Genomic DNA, 19493 nt, shown 5'->3' on the forward strand with positions numbered 1-19493 from the left:
GGCATCACAGCCTGACTACAAAATAATACATGTTTTTTCCCAGCAATATCTAGCTGGCCTCCATCTTTCAAAGACCACAATTTTGAAAGTACCCAAAACAGCACTGACTGTTAGTTTCAGTCACTCACCTGACTATTTTAAACCAATTTGCCAGAGGTTAATTTATTTTTTAAAAAGAGAAGAAAGAAGAAAGGGGCAGGGCTCACCCTTGTCTGGAATTATTGCTCCCTAACCTCAATCTAATTTACCCTAGACATAAGAATTAAGTAGGACTACTCAATGCATGCACACGGCTACTTCACATGTGCTATTTCTGGGTCTTGTTAGTGAAAGCAAGCTCCAGAGTTCCGTGCAAATGAAGCTCTGCCAATTATCCCACTTAAGAACTTGAATGCCCTTTCTTCAGTATTTTACGTTTTGCACATGCATGTTTTAGAATGCAAGTAAACTTATACAAATATAAACCTGAGTGGCTGCTCTTGTGGAAACTGACCTACTGCACAGGGCTTAATTTGAGCCAAAGAGTTTCCGTTACACAGCATCAAAGGAAAGGACTCTGGACATGCTCACAGACTCTCTCATTATTGCTTCACATGTTCCATGGCCAAGACCTGACACTAAAACAGGTTCTAGGACTAAGCCCTAGTGAGCCCTGACTCAAATTAATTCCTGCAAGAACATTTAGTACAGGAAACAACAAAATATTAACACACTGTATTTGGAATTCACCCCAAACAGCAAGCTACAAGATTAAACAAACAAAAAATAGAAGGGCATACCAGCTTTCTGCCATGAAAGATACAGAGGGAGAGCCCTATCCAAAGCTCTCCCTGATACATACAGTTTCCATATGTATCTAGAGAGGCCAGACTTAGCCTTCCTTCAGACAGAGCTTTTATCCTGTGATCGAGGTTGCTCCTTCATGGAAGTTTGTGGGCTCTTTACATGACGCCGTGACCCTCCAAGGCATCTCCTGCAGTAAATGCCCTTTGTTCCATTTTTAAATAAATCGCAGATAATGAGCTATCAAATTACCCAGTTGTGTTCTGCTTGAGTTCCCTCTGTGAAAAGAGGAAAAGTGGCAAGAGGAGCGAGATCAATGAAAGATAATGGAAGACTCAGATACAGGGAGAGGGAGGGGGAAAGGGGAGGGGGTAAAGGAAGCACGTGAAATAGGGAGTCGTTGTGATCCTCCATTTAAAACAGAAGCAGAAAGCCTAGTTTTAAATGCGGGATTTTAGGCTGGTGTAGAGATGCCCTTACTGGGGATCAACAAGAAGCAATGGCTTCAGACAACAGATTCCAGAGAAGACATAAATTACCTGCCTCTCTCTTTTTGTGCTATTTAAAAATGTTTTAAATGGCACAATGAGCAGGAATGTTTGACTTGCCATTTCCAGCTCAAAAATATCTCAGGCCAGCACTGCATATACTGCAATGTCACAGCCAGCTTCATCCACATGCACAACAGGGATGTAACACTGGCAGAGCTGTTCCCAACATGGGAAGGAAAGGACAAGTCCTTGGGTATACGGCAGGAGCTGCGATTCATACATGGAGCTCCGGGTAAACACCATTTCCCCCATTCACTGGAAAGTCAGGAACAGCTCCATATGTACTTCTGCTGCTTGTGTAGAGTTGACCCCATCATTTGAGCGAACAACAAAGGCACTCCAATACGCACAATTATTCTGGGCCAAGATGTCGGAGTTGGCATGTCTGCAATGATAAACTTTTCTTGCTTACATTTGAGAAAAAGCAAACTATACCTTTAATCAAAACAATTTGTCTCCTTGTAATCTTATTTCTGTGCAGTACAACAATTGTAAAACCAGTTGTTTTTATAATTACAGTAATTGCACTATGATTATGGGATGAGATCTGGCTCTCACATCATTATGACTTAGAGTAATGACATTCTGGATGGTTTGAGAAGCACTTAATGTAGACAGCATTATACAAGAAAAAACCCACAACATACATGTGAGACAGTGTTTGATTCTCTGGACAAGCAAAGCAGACCAGAGTGCCCACCCACAGTTAAGCAAATGTTTATTTTATAAAGGAGGTGGTGATTGCTTCTATGTCTCTTAAATCTTGACATATTTTTAAACACAAAGTGCATATTTGCCATGTGAAATGGATCTCTTATGATTCATCATTCCCCTTTCTCCATTCTTCCCTTGTCTATGCAAGTTGATTTTGAAATGTTGGTAACTTTACAAAAAATACCTTGTAAAATATTGGCCCATTAGTCAACCATGGAACCAGGATTACTACTAACCAGTTTGCTGCCTTCACTCTAACTAAAATCCCAAACATACAGTGAAACCACCGGTTAGCTTGTCAAGCTAAGCACTGCTCCTGGAGGGTGAGCATAACGAGACACTAATAAAATTGTTTCTCATAATGCACACAGAGAGGAAGAGAATGTGCCTTGGTCATGGTTCAGATTTAGCACTTAACAATGATTAATGCTAACCATGGTTTGCAAACCTATTTCAAGGAGAGGGCTTTATAGCTCAGCAATATAACCGAGGCTTTCTATGCCGAAAGTCCAAGGTTCCATCCCTGCCATTTCCAGTTGACAGGCTGGGGAAAAGCTGTAGAAGCTTGGAGGGCTGCTGCCAGTCAATGTAAAAGATCCAGAGTTAGATGGATCAATGGACTGAACTAAGGATAAAACAGCTTCATGTATTTGTATTGCAAACCATGGTTTCACATCCTGGCTTGTGACCAATGCTTGAACAAGGTTAAGCAAAACAAACCACAGTTAAATATTATTTCTACATAGAGCCATTAAGCGCCAGCACAGGTATGATCCAAGAGAAGATGACAAGTAGTCATGTGCTAGAAATGGACCCTCTCATGCTCCAGACTCATCTTCTCACAGTAAAACAGGAAGGGAAGAGATTTCACAATCCTAGTCAAACATGAGAGAACAAATCATCAGAGAATTGTAGTTGCAGCAGGTATAAATACAATGTTTGGACACATATTGATCTCCACGAATTCCCTGTTTCCTGGGCTCCAAAGGGAGTGGAGGCCCTTACCTTTCTGTGAGCCCAGAAAGGCACAGTCTCAGGACATACCAAATGGGGCCTAGGAGGCTGGAAATACAAAAGGTCAGCAGCTCATGTCTTTAGGTCTAAGTGTCCAAACCTCCTCCAGTACAGGAACTTGGCCAGCAGATACAGAAGTCCCTTTAAGAACAGCTTCTGAGAAACTTGAGCCAGGAGGACTCACAGCTTTCCACCCTGGAAAGGTAACCCTCAGGGGATCAGGGTTCCTACCCTGACCTCCTTTAGGGCTACCCCGAGTAACATTTCCCCCCCCCCAAAAAAAAAACATGTCACCACCAGAAGGTTCAAAAGGAGTTCCAGCCATGGAAACATATCTACCTGTAACAATTAGAAAAGGCATTTCTAGTAGGGAATTAATATTATTCTACAAGTCACTAGTAAGGCCGTCCTTGGAACACTTTGCCCAGTTTCCATCAATTGTGTTCAATATGGATAAATTCAAATGAAAAATGGCACAAGAAAAGTGGAAAATATGGGCCATTACTTGTACTTCGTTGCATTCGTTGTATCTTGTTGTTTTATAGTAATTTGATTTAACCCCTGTAAGATACCCAGGGAATGTTGGTTATAAGATGGCCTATAAATTGTACGTAAGAACAAATAAATAATATTTACAGCATAAGTCCTATACATTTAGGGTGGCCATGTGTACCCCTTTACTAAGGATAGTTTTCCGTCTGAAGGTGTCCTCAATTTGAAGAGCTGTCCAGTCTAAAGCTGGGTTTAAAGATTAAAAAAACATAAGCAAGAGAGTGAAAGACACCTTGAAGTTGCCCACCAGAGCACCTGGACAGCAGCAGATGGAGCTGGCACACATGTCAGTCTTCTCCTCTTTGGTAAGAGGTACAGTATTTCTATTTAAGTTATAGTATTGTTTCTTAAGGTGCATCTACAAATATAAATTAGCATGTGCAAATGTTATGCAAATCTGTGCCCTCTGTTTGGTGATGCATGTTCTCTTTTGGGGTGATCCCTAAGTGGCCACCCTAGTCCTACTGAAACACACAGGAGTTGGACAAGAATTATAGTGCTCCCAACAGCTCTGTTCATTTCAGTAGAGCTTACAATGGAGAAGGTAGAGTGCTTCTGTTAGCTGTGTTGATTCAGCTTTATCCACTTAAAGAATGCAAGATAGTGATGGACCTGGGCCAATCCTGTACTCCTCACTATTTGACAGTTGGGACTTGGGACCAAATGGTCTCCCCTAAGCCATTGCTGTCCTCCATCTCTCTTTCCCTCTCTTGCGCCCTCTCTGCTGCTTCTGTGCCCTTAATCTCTTCCCTGTTACGTTTTTGTTCCATTAATAACAGACAGGCCCAAAAGGTAACAGTCAAGCCCATAAGTAAGGATATAGTTATGACAGCATCCTGCCTCAATTCAGCAGGAGAGAGAAAAAAAGAGGCAGAACAGCTATGCAGATGGACTGGGGATTCTGCAGCTGTGAGGCCTGGATGAAAGTCAGGAATTCAAAATGACATGCAGCAACGCCAAACGCTTTACTGACCTCAGTTTCTATCACACTGAGAATGGCCAAATACGGTAACTGATATTACTCAACACCAACAGACTTCTGCAAAATGTTACAGAAGTTTCCTATCATTCCTGGAATGGGAAGATCTCATCCAATCTGACAGAGGGGTGCCATTCTCACTTTGAGTCCAACACATACAGAACGGTTTGTAGGGGCATGTTCATTTGATGTCCCACGTGCAAATGTGAAAATCAGTTCTGTATCTGGCACAATGCTATAAACTGTGCATGCTAATAAGAATACACACTACTGTATTTTAGGGGGAACCCACCCCACAAATACACACACACAAATGTGAGTGAAATATTTCAATTCCATCACTTCTTACTGCTCCCAAAATTTTGATGGCCCACTATACTTTCAAACAATCTATTTACAAGTCACACAATATGAATTAGCATTGTTTTATTTCCATAAGATATACATACGGTATTTTAGTCATATACAGCCAAACCATCTTGACATTATGTTAGTTTAACCTTCTATTTGCCAAAACATTTCTGTTCTTACAGATTTCCCTTGTACAACATAGTATCTTCGTTGGACTGGATCCAATGTTTTAATTCTATAAGCGGAAATAGTCCTTCTGGAAACATAATGGAAATTTTGGATCTGTCTCATACTTTCAAGTGAAACACACATGAATGAGATTGAACCCAATTTTGTTCTCCTGTTATTTTAGCCTTTTCATGCCAAATCATCTTCATTCTTGTGATATTTGAATCTTCTCACATGAGAATAACTGTTTATGCAGTCTTAAAACTACAAACCTACGCTGCAGTGAGGCTGCAAAATAACTACGCATGCATGAAAAAGCCTAGGCCTTCTCTTAAAAAGTGCATTTGGCTGTATTGGATGAACTGTTGCTCCAAGATTGGGAAATGAAATTGCAAAGCAGAATTCCTGCAGCAGGTTTTGCATATGCCTGGTAATGAGGAGTCAGAACGAATCTTCTATGAAGCAGAACACAGGAAAATGAACAAAAACAGTGCGGGCTTTTGGTTTTTATGATACTGTCTCTAACAGTATTGCATGAACAGTGTACCAGACTGGACCACTGAAAAGAGTAATGGGCTTGGACCAGAGAGACTCCTGGGTTGAAACCCACTTCAAACAATGACCCAGTTTGCACAATCACTGCTGCCCAATGTGGCTTGTTTAAGACACAGTGCGCTGTGGTGCGTGCCAGGCAATTTTTGAATATTCAAGCTGTGGCTTGTCATGTCGTCCAAACCCGGGGACCATGGGTTACATGAGGGTTAAACAATCCTTGCATAACCCATGGTCTGTTGTTGAGTTATGCAAGTATAGTTTAGCCCTCGCTTAACCCACAGCCCCTGGGTTTGGATGACATGACAAGCTGCAACTTGAAAACTAAAAATGGACGCCAGCACACACTGCAGCCTGCCATGGCTTAAAAAAGCCATGGCAGGCTGTTCAGTTGTGCTAACTGGCCCAGTAAGTAGCCTTAGGCAAGTATTAGCTCTCCCCCCCCCCTTTGAAAACAAAAACAGGCCCTCTGAAAGGATGAATGAAATAAAAAGACTGTAGAGCACTTTTAACATTAAAAGGTTTACATGGAATGAATAGCATGGAAACAGCTAAACAAAATTAATTGCCCAATATCTTAACCAAATGTTAATGACCTAGATTTTCATATTTTAAAAACCCAGTTCTATCATGAAGCCTACTTATCAAGAGAGCCAGGAGAACATACACATAATCAGTGACTTGTATAAATAATACTGTAATTGACACTGTTACAGTCACATAGCATCAGAGATTATCCACTCTCTAGCCATGGTGAGGAGCTTAAGGCAAGATTGAGATAATGATGATTGGTAGCTATTTTGACTGGGGACTGATGGGAAATAGATGATGTTCAGCCTCTGTTAGAGCAAGGCTACCTGTTACACTTACCACATGAAAATCGTCCTGGCTCTGCCAGTAAAGAATTTGAGATACAACATACTAAGAAAGCTGGGGAAACTTTAAGTTATATTGACAAGAAAGAAGAAAATGCTGACCCGTTTTTGTTTTTCCTTCTCCCATTTTCTTTCTGCTTGATCAGACCAAAAGCCCATCTCAGGGGTGGGGAACCTCTTTCAGCTCGAGAACCAAATTCAATTTTGGAGAAGCTCCCACATTCCAGTGGTAGGTGGGACCAAATATACCAATGTATTCTAGCTTTAAATTCTTAGTGGCAGTAAGCCTGAGGAGAGAGATTTCTCAATCTTTTCAAATGTGGAAAAAACTGCACAGAAAGCCAAGAAAACACCAAACGATGGGTGGTTGGAGGGAAGAAGGTGGGGCATGGCCATCTGTGGAACTCTAGGGGGCCAGACTGGGATCCCAGAAGGGCCAGATTTAGCCCCCGAGCCTGCAGTTCCCCACCGCTGGCCTGTCTAGTCCAGCACTGGAGCGAGATTGGGGATTTCTGCCAGCATCTTTCTCCTCAGCTGCTAGTTTCCCTAAACATTGGTTGGGAAAGGAACAGGGATGATAAGAACATAAAGGAGAGCTGTGACTGATCAGACCAAAGGCCTACGTAGTCCAGCATTCTAGTTCCCAGAGTGGCCAACCAGATGCCCCAATGGGAGGCCTACAAGCAGGACATGAGCACCAGAGCACCTTCCTGCTCATGTTGCCTAGTAAATGGTACTGAGAGAAATACTGCCGCTCGACGTTTTCCTCCCTCTCTCATAATACCAGAACCTGGGGTCATTCCATGAAACTGATTGGTGGGAGATTCAGGACAGATGAAAGGAAGTGCTTCTTCACACAATGCATAATTAATTCATGGAATTCGCTACCACAAGATGTTGTGATGCCCACCAATTTGGATGGCTTTAAAAGAGGGTTAGACAAATTCCTGGAGGAGAAGGCTACCAATGGCTACTAGTCCTGATGGCTATATGCTACCTCCAGCCTCAGAGGCAGTATGCCTATGTACACCAGTTGCTGGGAAACATGGGCGGGAGGGTGCTGTTGCACTCATGTCCTGCTTGTGGGTTTCCTGGGGGCAGCTGGTTGGCCACTGTGTGAACAGAGTGCTGGCCTAGATGGTCTGATTCAGCCTGGCTCTTCTTACGTTCTTATGTCGATACTGAAAATAATGTAGAACCATCATGACTAGTACCCATGGATAACCTTATCCTACATTAATTTGTCTATCTGAATAAGAGAAGAGCCTCAAATGCATTCATTTCCTTATCAAGAGTAAAGTAGATCTTTGAGCAGATATCCTTCTCTAAGGCTCAAGTACTTCCACTGGCAGAATCCCCAACTCAATGCATTAGCCGTTTCTTTCCACCTAGGAGTCTTCACTCCTTTATGTGGGTGGACATCCTTGTTACGATCTTTGCAAAACTGAAGACTATCGTGACGGTAAAATCCTCTCCAATGTTGAAGCTGCCTTCTATCAGGACACAATATTTCTCCATTCATCTAGCCCAATGCTCTCTGTTCTGACTGGCAGCAGCTGTCTAGGGTCATTATTTTTCCTCTCTCTTTTTCTCTGTTATTATTTGTTTTGTTTTCCTGCAGGGTATGGACGTATGTGATTAAGGCTGCAAAAAAAACACACCTGCCTTTTCTGTGAAGCCATTGGCACAACCCTCTGCTAACACCACTAAACAACATGTTGGAGTGTTTAAACAGGTATCATGATGAGTCTCTCCAAAACAAGGACATAAGGTTTAAGCCTCCACAAATGTGACTAGAGCTCTGGCCTCAATCCCAGTATCAGTAATACTGGCAAACAACATACTGCAGAACGCACATTATATAAAAATTCTGTTATCCAAACATTCTAGTTATCCAAATACAGCATGAACTCCTTACAAGTATGCGACTATTTAGTTATCCATAAGTCAATTCAGGGAAGCGAGATTTTATTCTAAATTTTTTTTTTGCTGGATTTGAGCTCATGTTCTTTGAATCACTGGAAGTACACAGCATAAACACAAGACTACTTCTTGACAAATTGCTCATTGACAAATAGCTGTCAGGCTAAAAGATGCATGCTTCCTGGCATTCTTCAGTCTTCAGCCCTTGCTCCCTGTTCAAAAAGCATCTTGCCATCCAGTTCTACTCGGGTACATAGCATGGCAAAGGGATGGATGAAAGCAGCCAGCCAGGTGCACTGGCCAGAAGCAGCACGAAAAGAGTGCTTGAGGGTTTTTTCAGCCTAAACCAATATTTACCAGTATGGTAAGTCTGATTTTCTTCAGCAGGCTTTTAGTGGTAAATATTGGTTGGAAACGAAAAGCCATAAGCCTTAATTATAAATTGGGATATTAGAGTTACCGCTGAGATATTCAAGAGACCAGCCCTTAACAAAACAAGTGGGATTTGGACCACAGAAATGAAAGGTTAGTTTCTAGCTGCATTTTGTAGGGAAGAGCAACGCAGTATGAATACTGCTACTTGAGGAATTAAATATGTATTATATTTTCTTAATTTTCATAATTTATCCTGCTTCTGCAGGCAAAGAGCTATGAAGGAAACTAAACCCAAAGCCCCCAAGGCTGGTGTCAGTACTCACTACATTCGGTCTCTTGCTGGGGCCCAGGGGTTCCCCATCCCTGTCCTAGACCAATTATCTTTAAGGACACAATTCTATGCGTGTTTAGACAGAAAAAGAGTCCTACAACTCCCAGCATGGCTGGCTAGGAAATGCTGGGAGTTGTAGGACTTTTTTTTCTGTCTAAATATGCATAGGATTGTGCCCTTAACCTCTTATCCTCCCTTTACTTTATAAACAAAAATATAGGTGGAATCTGTTGGTTGCTTCGAAACTGTTTTCCATCATCTGCTGAAAAGCTATGATGGGTGTTGCTGCATGTGTCCCTAATTTGTATATGAAATAAAATCATGCCCTGTTGTATAAAAATCAGATATTTTAACTTTGCCTTTAGCTAATTTAAGTTGATAACATCAATTTTTCTGCCACAGCTATTTGCCACAGCTCCATGTACCGAAATTTCAGTGTTAAAGATTCTGCAGTTTTCCAACTTTTGGTTAATGATTTGTATTTTAAATTGTGTTGGGAGGATGCTATATTTTAAAACACTAGAATTGATTTGTTTAAAATTTTGCTGTTGTAGTTGTCATTTTAGTTGTGTATTGTGCAAATCATGTTGTGTATTACCTTTAATTACCTTATTGCTGCCTTCCCCCAACCTGGTGCCCTCCAGATGTTTCATACTTCAATTCCCATCAGCCCCAGTCAGCATGGCCAATGGTCAGAAATGCTGGGAATTGTAGTCCAACGTGTCTGGAGGGCACCAAGATGGAGAAGCCTGGTTTATTGTCTATTACTGCTTTATTTTAAAAATGTAAATGATACTATAAACCATCATGGGTTAAATATTATGATGGGTGGTATATAAATAACAAAAAGACAGACAGACAGATGGCTCCAGTGGCGGCCATTCATTGCAACACTGCTGCCACTGGTGGGCAAGCCCACTGGTGAATAAGCAGGGCGGGGGAGGGCAAGACTGGTGGCCAGTAGCTGCTGGGGGTGGGAACTCACTGAAAGCAACTCTTGGCCTCCCAAAATCTGGACTCCTGTCCTGCCAGCCCCTTACCATTGGAAATCCTCCTGAGACTTCCCTTTGGCTTCAGAAATGTCGTCATGCATTACTCCGCATTAGCCTTCCTCCAGCTGCTGCCTTCCAGACGTTTTGGGCTATAACTCCCAGCATTCCTGGCCACTGGCCATGCTGGGTGGTGCTGATGGAAGCTGAACTCCAAAACAACTGGAGGACACCAGTTGGGGAAGGCTGCCCCACACACTCCAGTTGTTTTTGGCAGCCATGGGGATAGAAACTTGCCTGCTTTTTTCCTTTCCGTTTTTTAAATAAAAGCTAAGAGCTGTGTTGAGCTGTGCTCATCCCATACCAAATTCCAAGTTTTATCTAGGGTTGCCCAGCAGTGTGATCGGTTGACCTTAGCCATTGCTAGTATTTATTTGCAGGTCTAGTAAAAAGCAACAGCTCTTCGAGGATATCAAGCATAGGACTTTCCTATCCCCTGCTACCCGGGCATTTTTAAACTAGAATACCATGGTTTGAACCTGGCACTTTCTGCCTGGAAAACATGTGCACCACCAGGTCCCTTAAATTCCAGGCATGTAAAGAGCTTCAACAATCAAGCTGCAGTTAAAGGGCACAACAGTAGGCCAGGCTCTTTTCTGGTCAATTAGCAACCCTAGTTTTATCTCCCTTTTTACAGAACTGCAGAAAACGCCTGGCCCCAGGCATAGGATAGGAATATTTGCTTCACTCTGCTGTTATCGTTGATCTAAAATAGCCTACACTTGATCTCTCAAGTCTCTGCACCCAAAAGCCAGAGTGATTTGGTGTGAACTTCATAAATAATAACACCAGTGTTGAGTATGGTGCAGCCTTTCCCAACCTGATGTCCTCCAGATGTGTTTAGCTACAACTCTCATCATCCCCAGCCAGCGGGCTGGCTGGGGATGATGAAAGTTTCAGCCCAGCACATCTGGAGGACACCAGGTTGGGGAAGGCTGAGTTACAATGCTGCACTAGAAACACAGGAAGCTGCCTTATGGACCCTTGGTCCATCTAGCCTAGTATTGTCAACACTAACTGGCTCTCCAGGGTTTCAGGCAGTGTTTTCAGCCCTACCTGGAAATGCTGAGGATTGAGCCTAGGACCTTCTCCATGCAAAGCATGTGCTCTACCACTGAACTACAGCCCCCCCCCCTGAGCTACCGACTAGAACTGGGGAGATCCAGGTTCACTCTGCCATAAAGCTTACTGAGTGATCTTTGGCCAGTGACCATACTCAGCCTAAACTACCTGACAGGACTGTTGTGAGGATACAGTGAGGGAGGAGATGTACACTGCCTTGAGCTCCTTAGAAGAAAGATGGGAGAGAAGTGTTAATAAGAACAACACAAACCACCAAGAAGAAGCTTCTCATTGTACAATATAATTATCACATCATACAATATCAGCCCTTTTATTCAAAAGAGCCTGGAAGACATCCCATACTTTTGGATAATCATGGGCTTACACAAATAAAAGGTCTCATTTCATTGGACAACACATGGAAGGGAAGATTCACAAAAAAATGATTTCGAAGAGAGCTTTGGGATGGAATCTAGCACCTCTGCCACAGCCACTGTCTAAACAGATAATGTTTAATTATCTAAACATCATGTTGCACCTCTGCCACAGCTATTATCTAAACAGGACAACTTACATGGGCAAATAATTCCACCAACATTACTTCACCACTTTATTGTTTGTTTCTAAGGAATATTTCACTCCAGTCAGCTCTGCATATCAGGCGGCAACAAACCTACTACACTTTCCGCAATTACCTTAGGATTATGGATAACATAAACAAAAGGCTTGGCTAGACAATATTCTCCACTGCTACCCTGGGACTTCTACAAAGGTTCCAGAGTGGGCTTTAGGAACATAGGAAGCTGCCTTATACTGAGTCAGACCATTGGCTCATCTAGCCCATTACTGTCAACACTGACTGGCAGCAGCTCTCCAGGATTGTAGTCAGACAGGAAGTTTTCCAGCCCTACCTGGAGATACCAGGGATTGAACCTGAGACCTTCTACATGCAAAGCATGTGGTCTACCACTGACCTATGGCTCCTTCCAAGAGGCTTTAGACTCTTTCTACCATAACTACCTAGGTTCTCACACTTACAGAGCTAAAAACTGAACCAGGACGTTTCTGACTTCACTATGCAAAGCCTGCTTCAAAACAGGTTTTACACTGTGGGGCCAGGAGACACCCACATTTGAATAAACACCAGTTTAGTAATTCTGCCCTACACATAGCAAGGTGGTTTAAAAACACAGTTTAAAAATCATACACACCATCACCGAGAGATTTGAGTTCTTTATTCCTCTGAAACAGTTCAAGGGACTCTTCTGCTCACATGCTTAAAAGTCAAGTCAGAAAGCTTGCTAAAAACAGATGGAGGTTTCTCTCCCCGCACCATACACACCCGCCTGCTGCTCTATCCCAACTACAGTTACATGAAAACAAAAGTCTACCAGCATCTGCTAATGATTTATACTGTAATTCTTAGGTCTCAGAATATATTTGTACTTTGGAGAAGAATGAACTCAGAGAAAAATAAAAAGTGTATTCATCTTCCTACAACATGTAAGCACGATACAAAGTTAAACCCTTTTCCCCAAACAGAGAGGGGAATTAAGCACTTCCTTAAAACCTCCTCCTATTGAAATGGTTTTCAAAGTGCCATGTTTGGCTGAATTGTGCTATGTGTTTTCTCATCTTGTTTTAACTTGGTCTTACACAACATGTTCTCACTATATATGTAATCTTTGATATTATTTATCTGTAATATTGTCTAGTTGCTTCTCTGCTTAGCAGTGCACCTAAACTAGCAGAAAGCATTATCATGACATTATTTTTTAAAAAACTAGCCTGCCAGTTTCCATTTAAGTCATTAAAAGTTATCTTCAGCTTTTTTCTTTCATAAACATTTTATTTAATAAGTGTTTAGGATTATTTTTTTTTTGTTATAACACAGGAAGTTATTACATCTTCCAATGCTGTTAAGTATCTACTTTCAAGTGTACTAAGCCCAGTTCAAGAGTGATGTCTAATGTTGATAATGCTGTCAATTCTAAAGCTGCCTGTGAACAATCCAAAATGTATACACAGCTCTTCTAGGAGTAGCAGCATTGGGGCTGTCATAAAAGGGTAGGGGGCTGGGTCAGTGGTCCAGCTAGAGCTGAATATTGGGGCCAAATTCCAGTCATCGTCCCCCCACAGTACAGGGCAGGTGATAAGGACGCAGGGGCAGTAACAAACTCAGTTTCATTCCTGCAGTCATGATGGTGTTATGACTTAAGTGAGTTTAAAATGCAAAACTGCACATTCTCCGTGTTTTCTAAAATCAGGATTGGCAAATAGTTTTGTTGTTTTTGTTCTCTAACATATCAGGAATGTAGAAGCAGTTGTAAAGCATGGAATGACTGTTGGAGGGGGGAAGGGAAATGCTAGTAGTGTGCTTCACAACTGAAGTAATATAGTCATCTAATGGGGTGGGGGATAGGATCGTTACAAATTACCTAGCTGCTCCACTGGGTCAGGTACATTAGAGTTAGGGCTCAAGAAGCCGCCTGCCACCTTCTCCCCATCCCCAACATTCTTTCTTAGTGTCCCCCTTCCCCATGAATCATAGAATCATAGAATAGTAGGGTTGGAAGGGGCCATCCTACAAGGCCATCGAGTCCAACCCCCAGAGAGAAAGAGAGAGGCACAGAGTGCTAGTGCCACTCAGTCCCAGGATCTCTGGAGCCAAGCAGCAACAGTGGCAACTGTTAAGTCTATCTTCACCAGAACCATATGCCAGTGAGATTCACTCCTGCCTCTGTCATGAGCATGCTGCACTTTTATGATGACAGCCACACTGCAGTAGCAGCAGTGACCACGGGCTACTTCTGCCACTCAGCTGCACAGAGCTGGTTAGGAAAGAGATCGAAGGGCAAGGTGGGGAAAAAACAGTGGTTCCAGGTTGGATTCAGTGGATGCCTCAATTGTGAAGTCATTCTGAACACTGACTACCTTACATGCACCCTGAACCTTGGAGATTTCTGCAGTAGTTCTATAAAAATGTGGAACATTTACTTGAAACATAAAAACCATACCCTGGTACTTCTTTCATGGTTCTCATTCCTTACTTAATCAATACAAGAGATCTTAAAATTGTCTGAAAGATACCCATAAAATAATATAAAGCATGTAAATAAATAAACAAATATAAAGGCAAAGCAACACATAGGAATACATTTTAAAATGATACATAAGTCACTTATAATTAAACATCTTATCTACAGTTCCATCAAGCCCCATTAAAAGCAGTTTGCAAACAGCAAATACATCCCTGCATCCCTGCAACAGCTTATTTTAGTTCAGCATTGTAGGGTTTTATCAATTGTCTCTTTACAAAGTAAACAACTACAATAAAGAATATAACTTTCCTGGCTTTGTTTCATCTTAGCTATGCTTAGGGAGGCTTACAATATTTGGCTTCCTCTTGCCAAAGTTTTGACATCTCTGGAGTTTAAATGGCACTGGGAAGACAGCTCAAGGACTCATTTGAAACATCACATCACGGAGGTACCAAATGAGCAGTATTAGCCTGCACAGAAGTATTACATACAGAAAAGCAGTCTGGTAAGGCAAAAGATAGGTGCACAATACTGGAAGTACATAACTCCTGCAGCCTTCATATGCCCATGTCAGTAGTAGGGAACTGAAAGCACTAAAGCAATTGTGTTTGCACCAAAGCAAAAGAAGACAGCAACCAGTGTTCAAAGCACAACATGAATTATCTTCCATGCACACTAACACTGTACACACATACACAGGCACACAATCACAGCCTCCTCGACAACCATACCCTAAGTAGTGACATCCAGATTTCACAATTCTCATCAAACTAAAACATCCCATGTGGTCAGACCTCTATGCTCTTCAGTAAACCTGCATGTAGCACATATTTGAAATCTCTCTCCCTAACACACACACACACACACACACACTCCCTCCCTCCCCCCTCAAAAGGCCACAGCAGGCCAGTTCAGGACAAGGCAGCAGCCTGTTCCTGCTTGTCAAATTTGCAAGAAAATTAATCAGCGCCTGTGGATGCTCTGCAGGAACACACTTCCCTCTTCTAGCATTGCAAATAAACCCTCAGAAGTCAGCCCTTCTGATCTGCCCTCCAAATGCAGCATGACGAGGTTGTATGGGCCCCCAAAGTGACCATATTCAACCAACTGCCCCAAGACAAGATGCTCCCCATATAAGCCACTTACAGCACAATCATATGCATGCCTACTCAGAAGAAAGCCCCACACCGAGTTCAATGGGACTTACTCCTAGGTAAGTCTGTATAGGATTGCAGCTTTAGAGTTTAGCCACGATACTCAAGACCGCACCATGCCACAAGAAGAGACACAACAGAGTAAGATGCACCGTGTCAAAACTATTAGTAGAACAAATTCCTGCAGCTAACTCCAGGAAGTGAGCCCAGCCCCATTCTGAAGGAGAAGGAAAGGAAAATCCTCAAGAATATTCACCCACCTATTCCAGGATCATTAGCTCATCAGATGTGGAGATCTGATTATATATTTCATTCCAAACTTAAATATGGGTACAATCCACCTGGAAGTTCTCCTGCACAAGCTTTACTGGGTTGGAATGGGATTAAATGAAACTGTACAAGAGCACTTCTGTGGATCGTTCCTAGAGTACATAGGAACATCGGCTGCACATTGAAAAACAGGGAAAGTTATAGACTTAACACCTTAGAGCTCCTCAAAGGCTATAGCACCTCTAGCATGCCCAATACACCCAGCCTAAACATTTGTGCCAACTTATTAATGCAACATTATGATTTGTGATACTACTGACTGCACTCAGTAGTGCGTTCAGCACACACACACACACACACACCCTCCCCTCCCTTGAATTAATTTACTGGCATAGCAGGTGTTGGAATCAGTTGTATGTGTCCAGATGAACACAGTACAGGAAGCTATATTCCTGCTTTAAACTGAGTTCTCTGCATTTAACTGAAGGGAAAAGAAATGCTAAGCAACCTGCCCATTCACCAAATTCCAGGCAACTTATCTCTGAATTACCCACCCAGAAGGTGCATCAGGACCTGCTTATTCCATCCAATTTCCACCACCACCACTCCTTGAGAAAAAGGTTCAAGCCTTTCATCCACTTCAAAAGCCTTCTCCACCCTAATCAACATAAGAAGTTGCCTTATACCACGTCATCCTATTTATCCATCTAACCCAGTATATGGTCATCTTTCCAGGATCCCAGGCAGAAGTCTTTGCTTCATTACCAGATCACTTTTAAGTAGAGATGCCAGGGTTTGAACCTGGGACTTCCAGCCTGCAAAGCATATGCTGTACCACCGCCCTCTGGTCCCTTAATCACTGACATGTGGGGACAAGGACAACTTCATAGTTACTCAGCAGTGACAGAAGACACCATCTATACCTGCTCAGGGAAGATGCATCTATGCTTGCCCGGCTTAAGTTCCAGAGTTCAAGCCCTAGCCCTGAAAACATATATCAACCCATCGCATCAGATAGGTCACAACTATTTAACTGTTTTTATGTATTTTATTGCTGTAAGCCGCCTTGGGAGGGCTTCTGCCTTGAAAGGCAGCCAAGAAAATTTTTAAATAAATAAATAAACGGATTAGGCAAGCTCTAGCCCATGACAGGGTTATGCTGCAATGTCAGTTTCTCAGGTGCCACAAGACTCCTTTTTGCAGTACATAGAAACCTATCCTATACTGAATCAAACCATCTAATGCAGTATTGTCTCCTCTGGCTAGCAGCAGAAGCTTTCCAGGGTCTCTGTTCTGGGAGCTGGTATGTGTGTCTTTCCAGCTATTGTTAGTATCTTTTTAGGCAAAACTGCCAGGGATTAAATCTGGGACCTTCTGCATGCAAATCATGTGCTAATGGAAGAAGTGAACCTTGATCAACTACTTAAGCCACGGTGACCTTAGACAGCTTAGTGTCTAAGGTCACCGTGTCAGCTTAGTGGTAGGTCACATGCTTTGGTGTGTAGCAGGACGCACCCAGGTTCAACTGCGGGCACCTCCAGGTAAAAGCTAGGAGGGGCTGTGGCTCAGTGACAGAGCCCATGTTTGGCATGCATAAGGTCCCAAGTTTGATCCCCAGCATCTCCAGATAGGGCTGGAAAAACCCCTGCCTGAAACCCTGGAGAGCTGTTGCCAGTCAGTGTCGACAGTACTGGGCTGGATGGACCCATGGTCTGATTTGGTATAAAGCAGCTTCTTATGTTTCTAAAAGAATGAGGTAGCAGGTGATGGGGAAAGAGACCCTGGAGAGAGCCACTGCTGCCAGCCAGAGTAGACTAGAGATGGACACACAGCTTGATCTAGTAGAAGGCAACTTCCAATGTTCGTTCTCCACCCGCCCTCTCCGCCCCCCCCTCCGTCCCGGCCGGGCAAGCGTCCCGCCTCATTCCAGGCAATTACCCTTTGAGCGCATCGTGCCCCGCGGCGCCTCCCGCCTGCCCTCGCCTCTTGGCCCTGCTGGCCCTGCTGTTGGTTTCCTTCGCGGAGACGGCGGCGGAGACGTCTGCTTCCAAATTGCCTTCGGCAGCCCCTTCGCCCAGGGAAGAAAACGAGACCAGCAGCACAGTACATCCCAGGGCGAACCTCAGCAACAGCCTGCCCAGCCGCATCTTGCCGCTGGTGGTGGTGTTGGCGGTGGTGCGGCGAGGGGGCTCGCTCCTTCCTTCCTTCCTTCCTTCCTCCCTCCCTCCCTCCCTCCCTCCCTCCTTCCTTCCTTCCTTCCTTCAAGTTTTCGCAGCTCTCCAGCCGCCCTCCTTGCACTCGGATCGCGCCCGCGCCGCTGCAAGGGGGCTTGGATCCCTCCTCTCTGCCCTGAGCAGCTCAAGGTCAGCACAGACTCTCCCTGGCGAAGCTGTGGATGGGAGGGGAGAGGGGAAGAAAAGGGGAGACGGAGGGGGAAAGAAACCGTTAGACGGAGAAACTCAGCATCACCAAAAAAACAACAACCAAAAACCGAGCAACAGGCTCGTCCCCAGCTCTTTTCCTCCCCGTGCTTAGAATGCGGGGGAAATACCTCCCCGCCCCCCGCCCCTCCAAGCCCCCGCTCCGCGGCTGTCCCTCCTCCTGGGCACGCCTGCTGCCTTCTCCCCGCGCGCTTTGGAGCCGTGCTGCGCTGCGGGCGCCCCGGCGTTGCGCCCTTGCTTCTCGCCAGCCTCGCCAGGCGCATCCAAGCAGCAGGGACAGGCGAGGAGAAGCTGCCCGCGCAACGCGCAGCAGGGAGCTGCCCAGGTTCCCCTCAGCCGGGGGAGCCTTCAAGGGGCGCCTGTCAGCTACCTCAGGAAAATGTACCTCAGCCTCCCGCCCCCCCCACCCCCCTTCTTTAAAGAAAGAGAAAGCCTCAACAGTTTTGAGAAGCAGAACCCACGGGAGCTGTTGCTGGGACCGCTGCTCTTCCAACCTTGGCCGCTGCGTCCAGCGCTGCTTGTGCAGCCTGCCGTCCTCTCCTTCCTTCCTCGCTCGCCTCAGTCTGCCTCCTTCTCCTCCTCCTCCTTTTCCCCTCCCCTCCCCTCACTTCCCCCCCCTCTTCCCCACTCTCACTCTCTCCCCCCCTCTCTCCCACCTCTTCAAATATCGTCCTCGCGGCGTCTTTTTTCTCGCGAGAGAGAGAGAGAGAGAGAAGAGGACAAACTTAAGCCAAAACAAGACCTACCCCCAAAAGAAAAGGGAAAACTGGGTCGGGGGGGAAGGGGGCGAGAGAAAAAGAGAGAAGCTCCCTTTTCTCTCCTCGCGCAAAAGGCTCCTCAGATTCATCGCTCGTCTCACAATGTCCCCCCTTTGCGCGCCCTTTTACCGGAACGCAGCGCAAAGCGAAGTGAGGAGGGGGGTAGAAAAAGAGGTTATTAGCGCAAATACCGCCCCCCACCCGGCGAGACGCCGTTGCCTGTTCTTCAGGGCGGCGCGGGCAAGAGTGGGTCAAACGGGTAGTCCGGGCTTGGCACAGCCGTGTAGGTGGCTGATTAACCTCTCCTGTGATCCCTAAAGGCTGACCTACAAAGTGAAGGAGGCACCCTGCCCCGCACCTGCTTGCGCCAAGATCTTGCGCCGGCTGACAGCAGCAGATCCGAGTGGCAGCCACAGGAGAAGGAGGGGGCGCCTGGCCCTCCACTGAGGGGGTGCACAGGAGCCCTGCCAGGTGTCTATAAAAGGGACAGGAAAAAGACCATCTTCATCTTCCAGATCACTTAATACAAATCATTTACCCTTTCAAAGTC

General features: G+C 44.5%; 1 protein-coding gene across 1 annotated transcript in view; it reads right to left on the reverse strand.

The window, feature by feature from the left end:
• Positions 1–17891, reverse strand: part of FBN1 (fibrillin 1) — a 262621-nt gene extending 244730 nt beyond the window's left edge. The window contains exon 1 of the mRNA XM_084817119.1: positions 17683–17891. Within this exon, the coding sequence (XP_084673245.1) occupies positions 17683–17891 (209 nt within the window). The remainder of the gene's footprint in view (positions 1–17682) is intronic.
• Between the last annotated feature and the right edge of the window lie 1602 nt (positions 17892–19493).

The sequence above is a fragment of the Heloderma suspectum genome, chromosome 11, assembly GCF_057233095.1.
Source record: "Heloderma suspectum isolate Gila_16-S chromosome 11, 16-S_ref, whole genome shotgun sequence".
Taxonomy (NCBI): Eukaryota; Metazoa; Chordata; class Lepidosauria; order Squamata; family Helodermatidae; genus Heloderma; species Heloderma suspectum.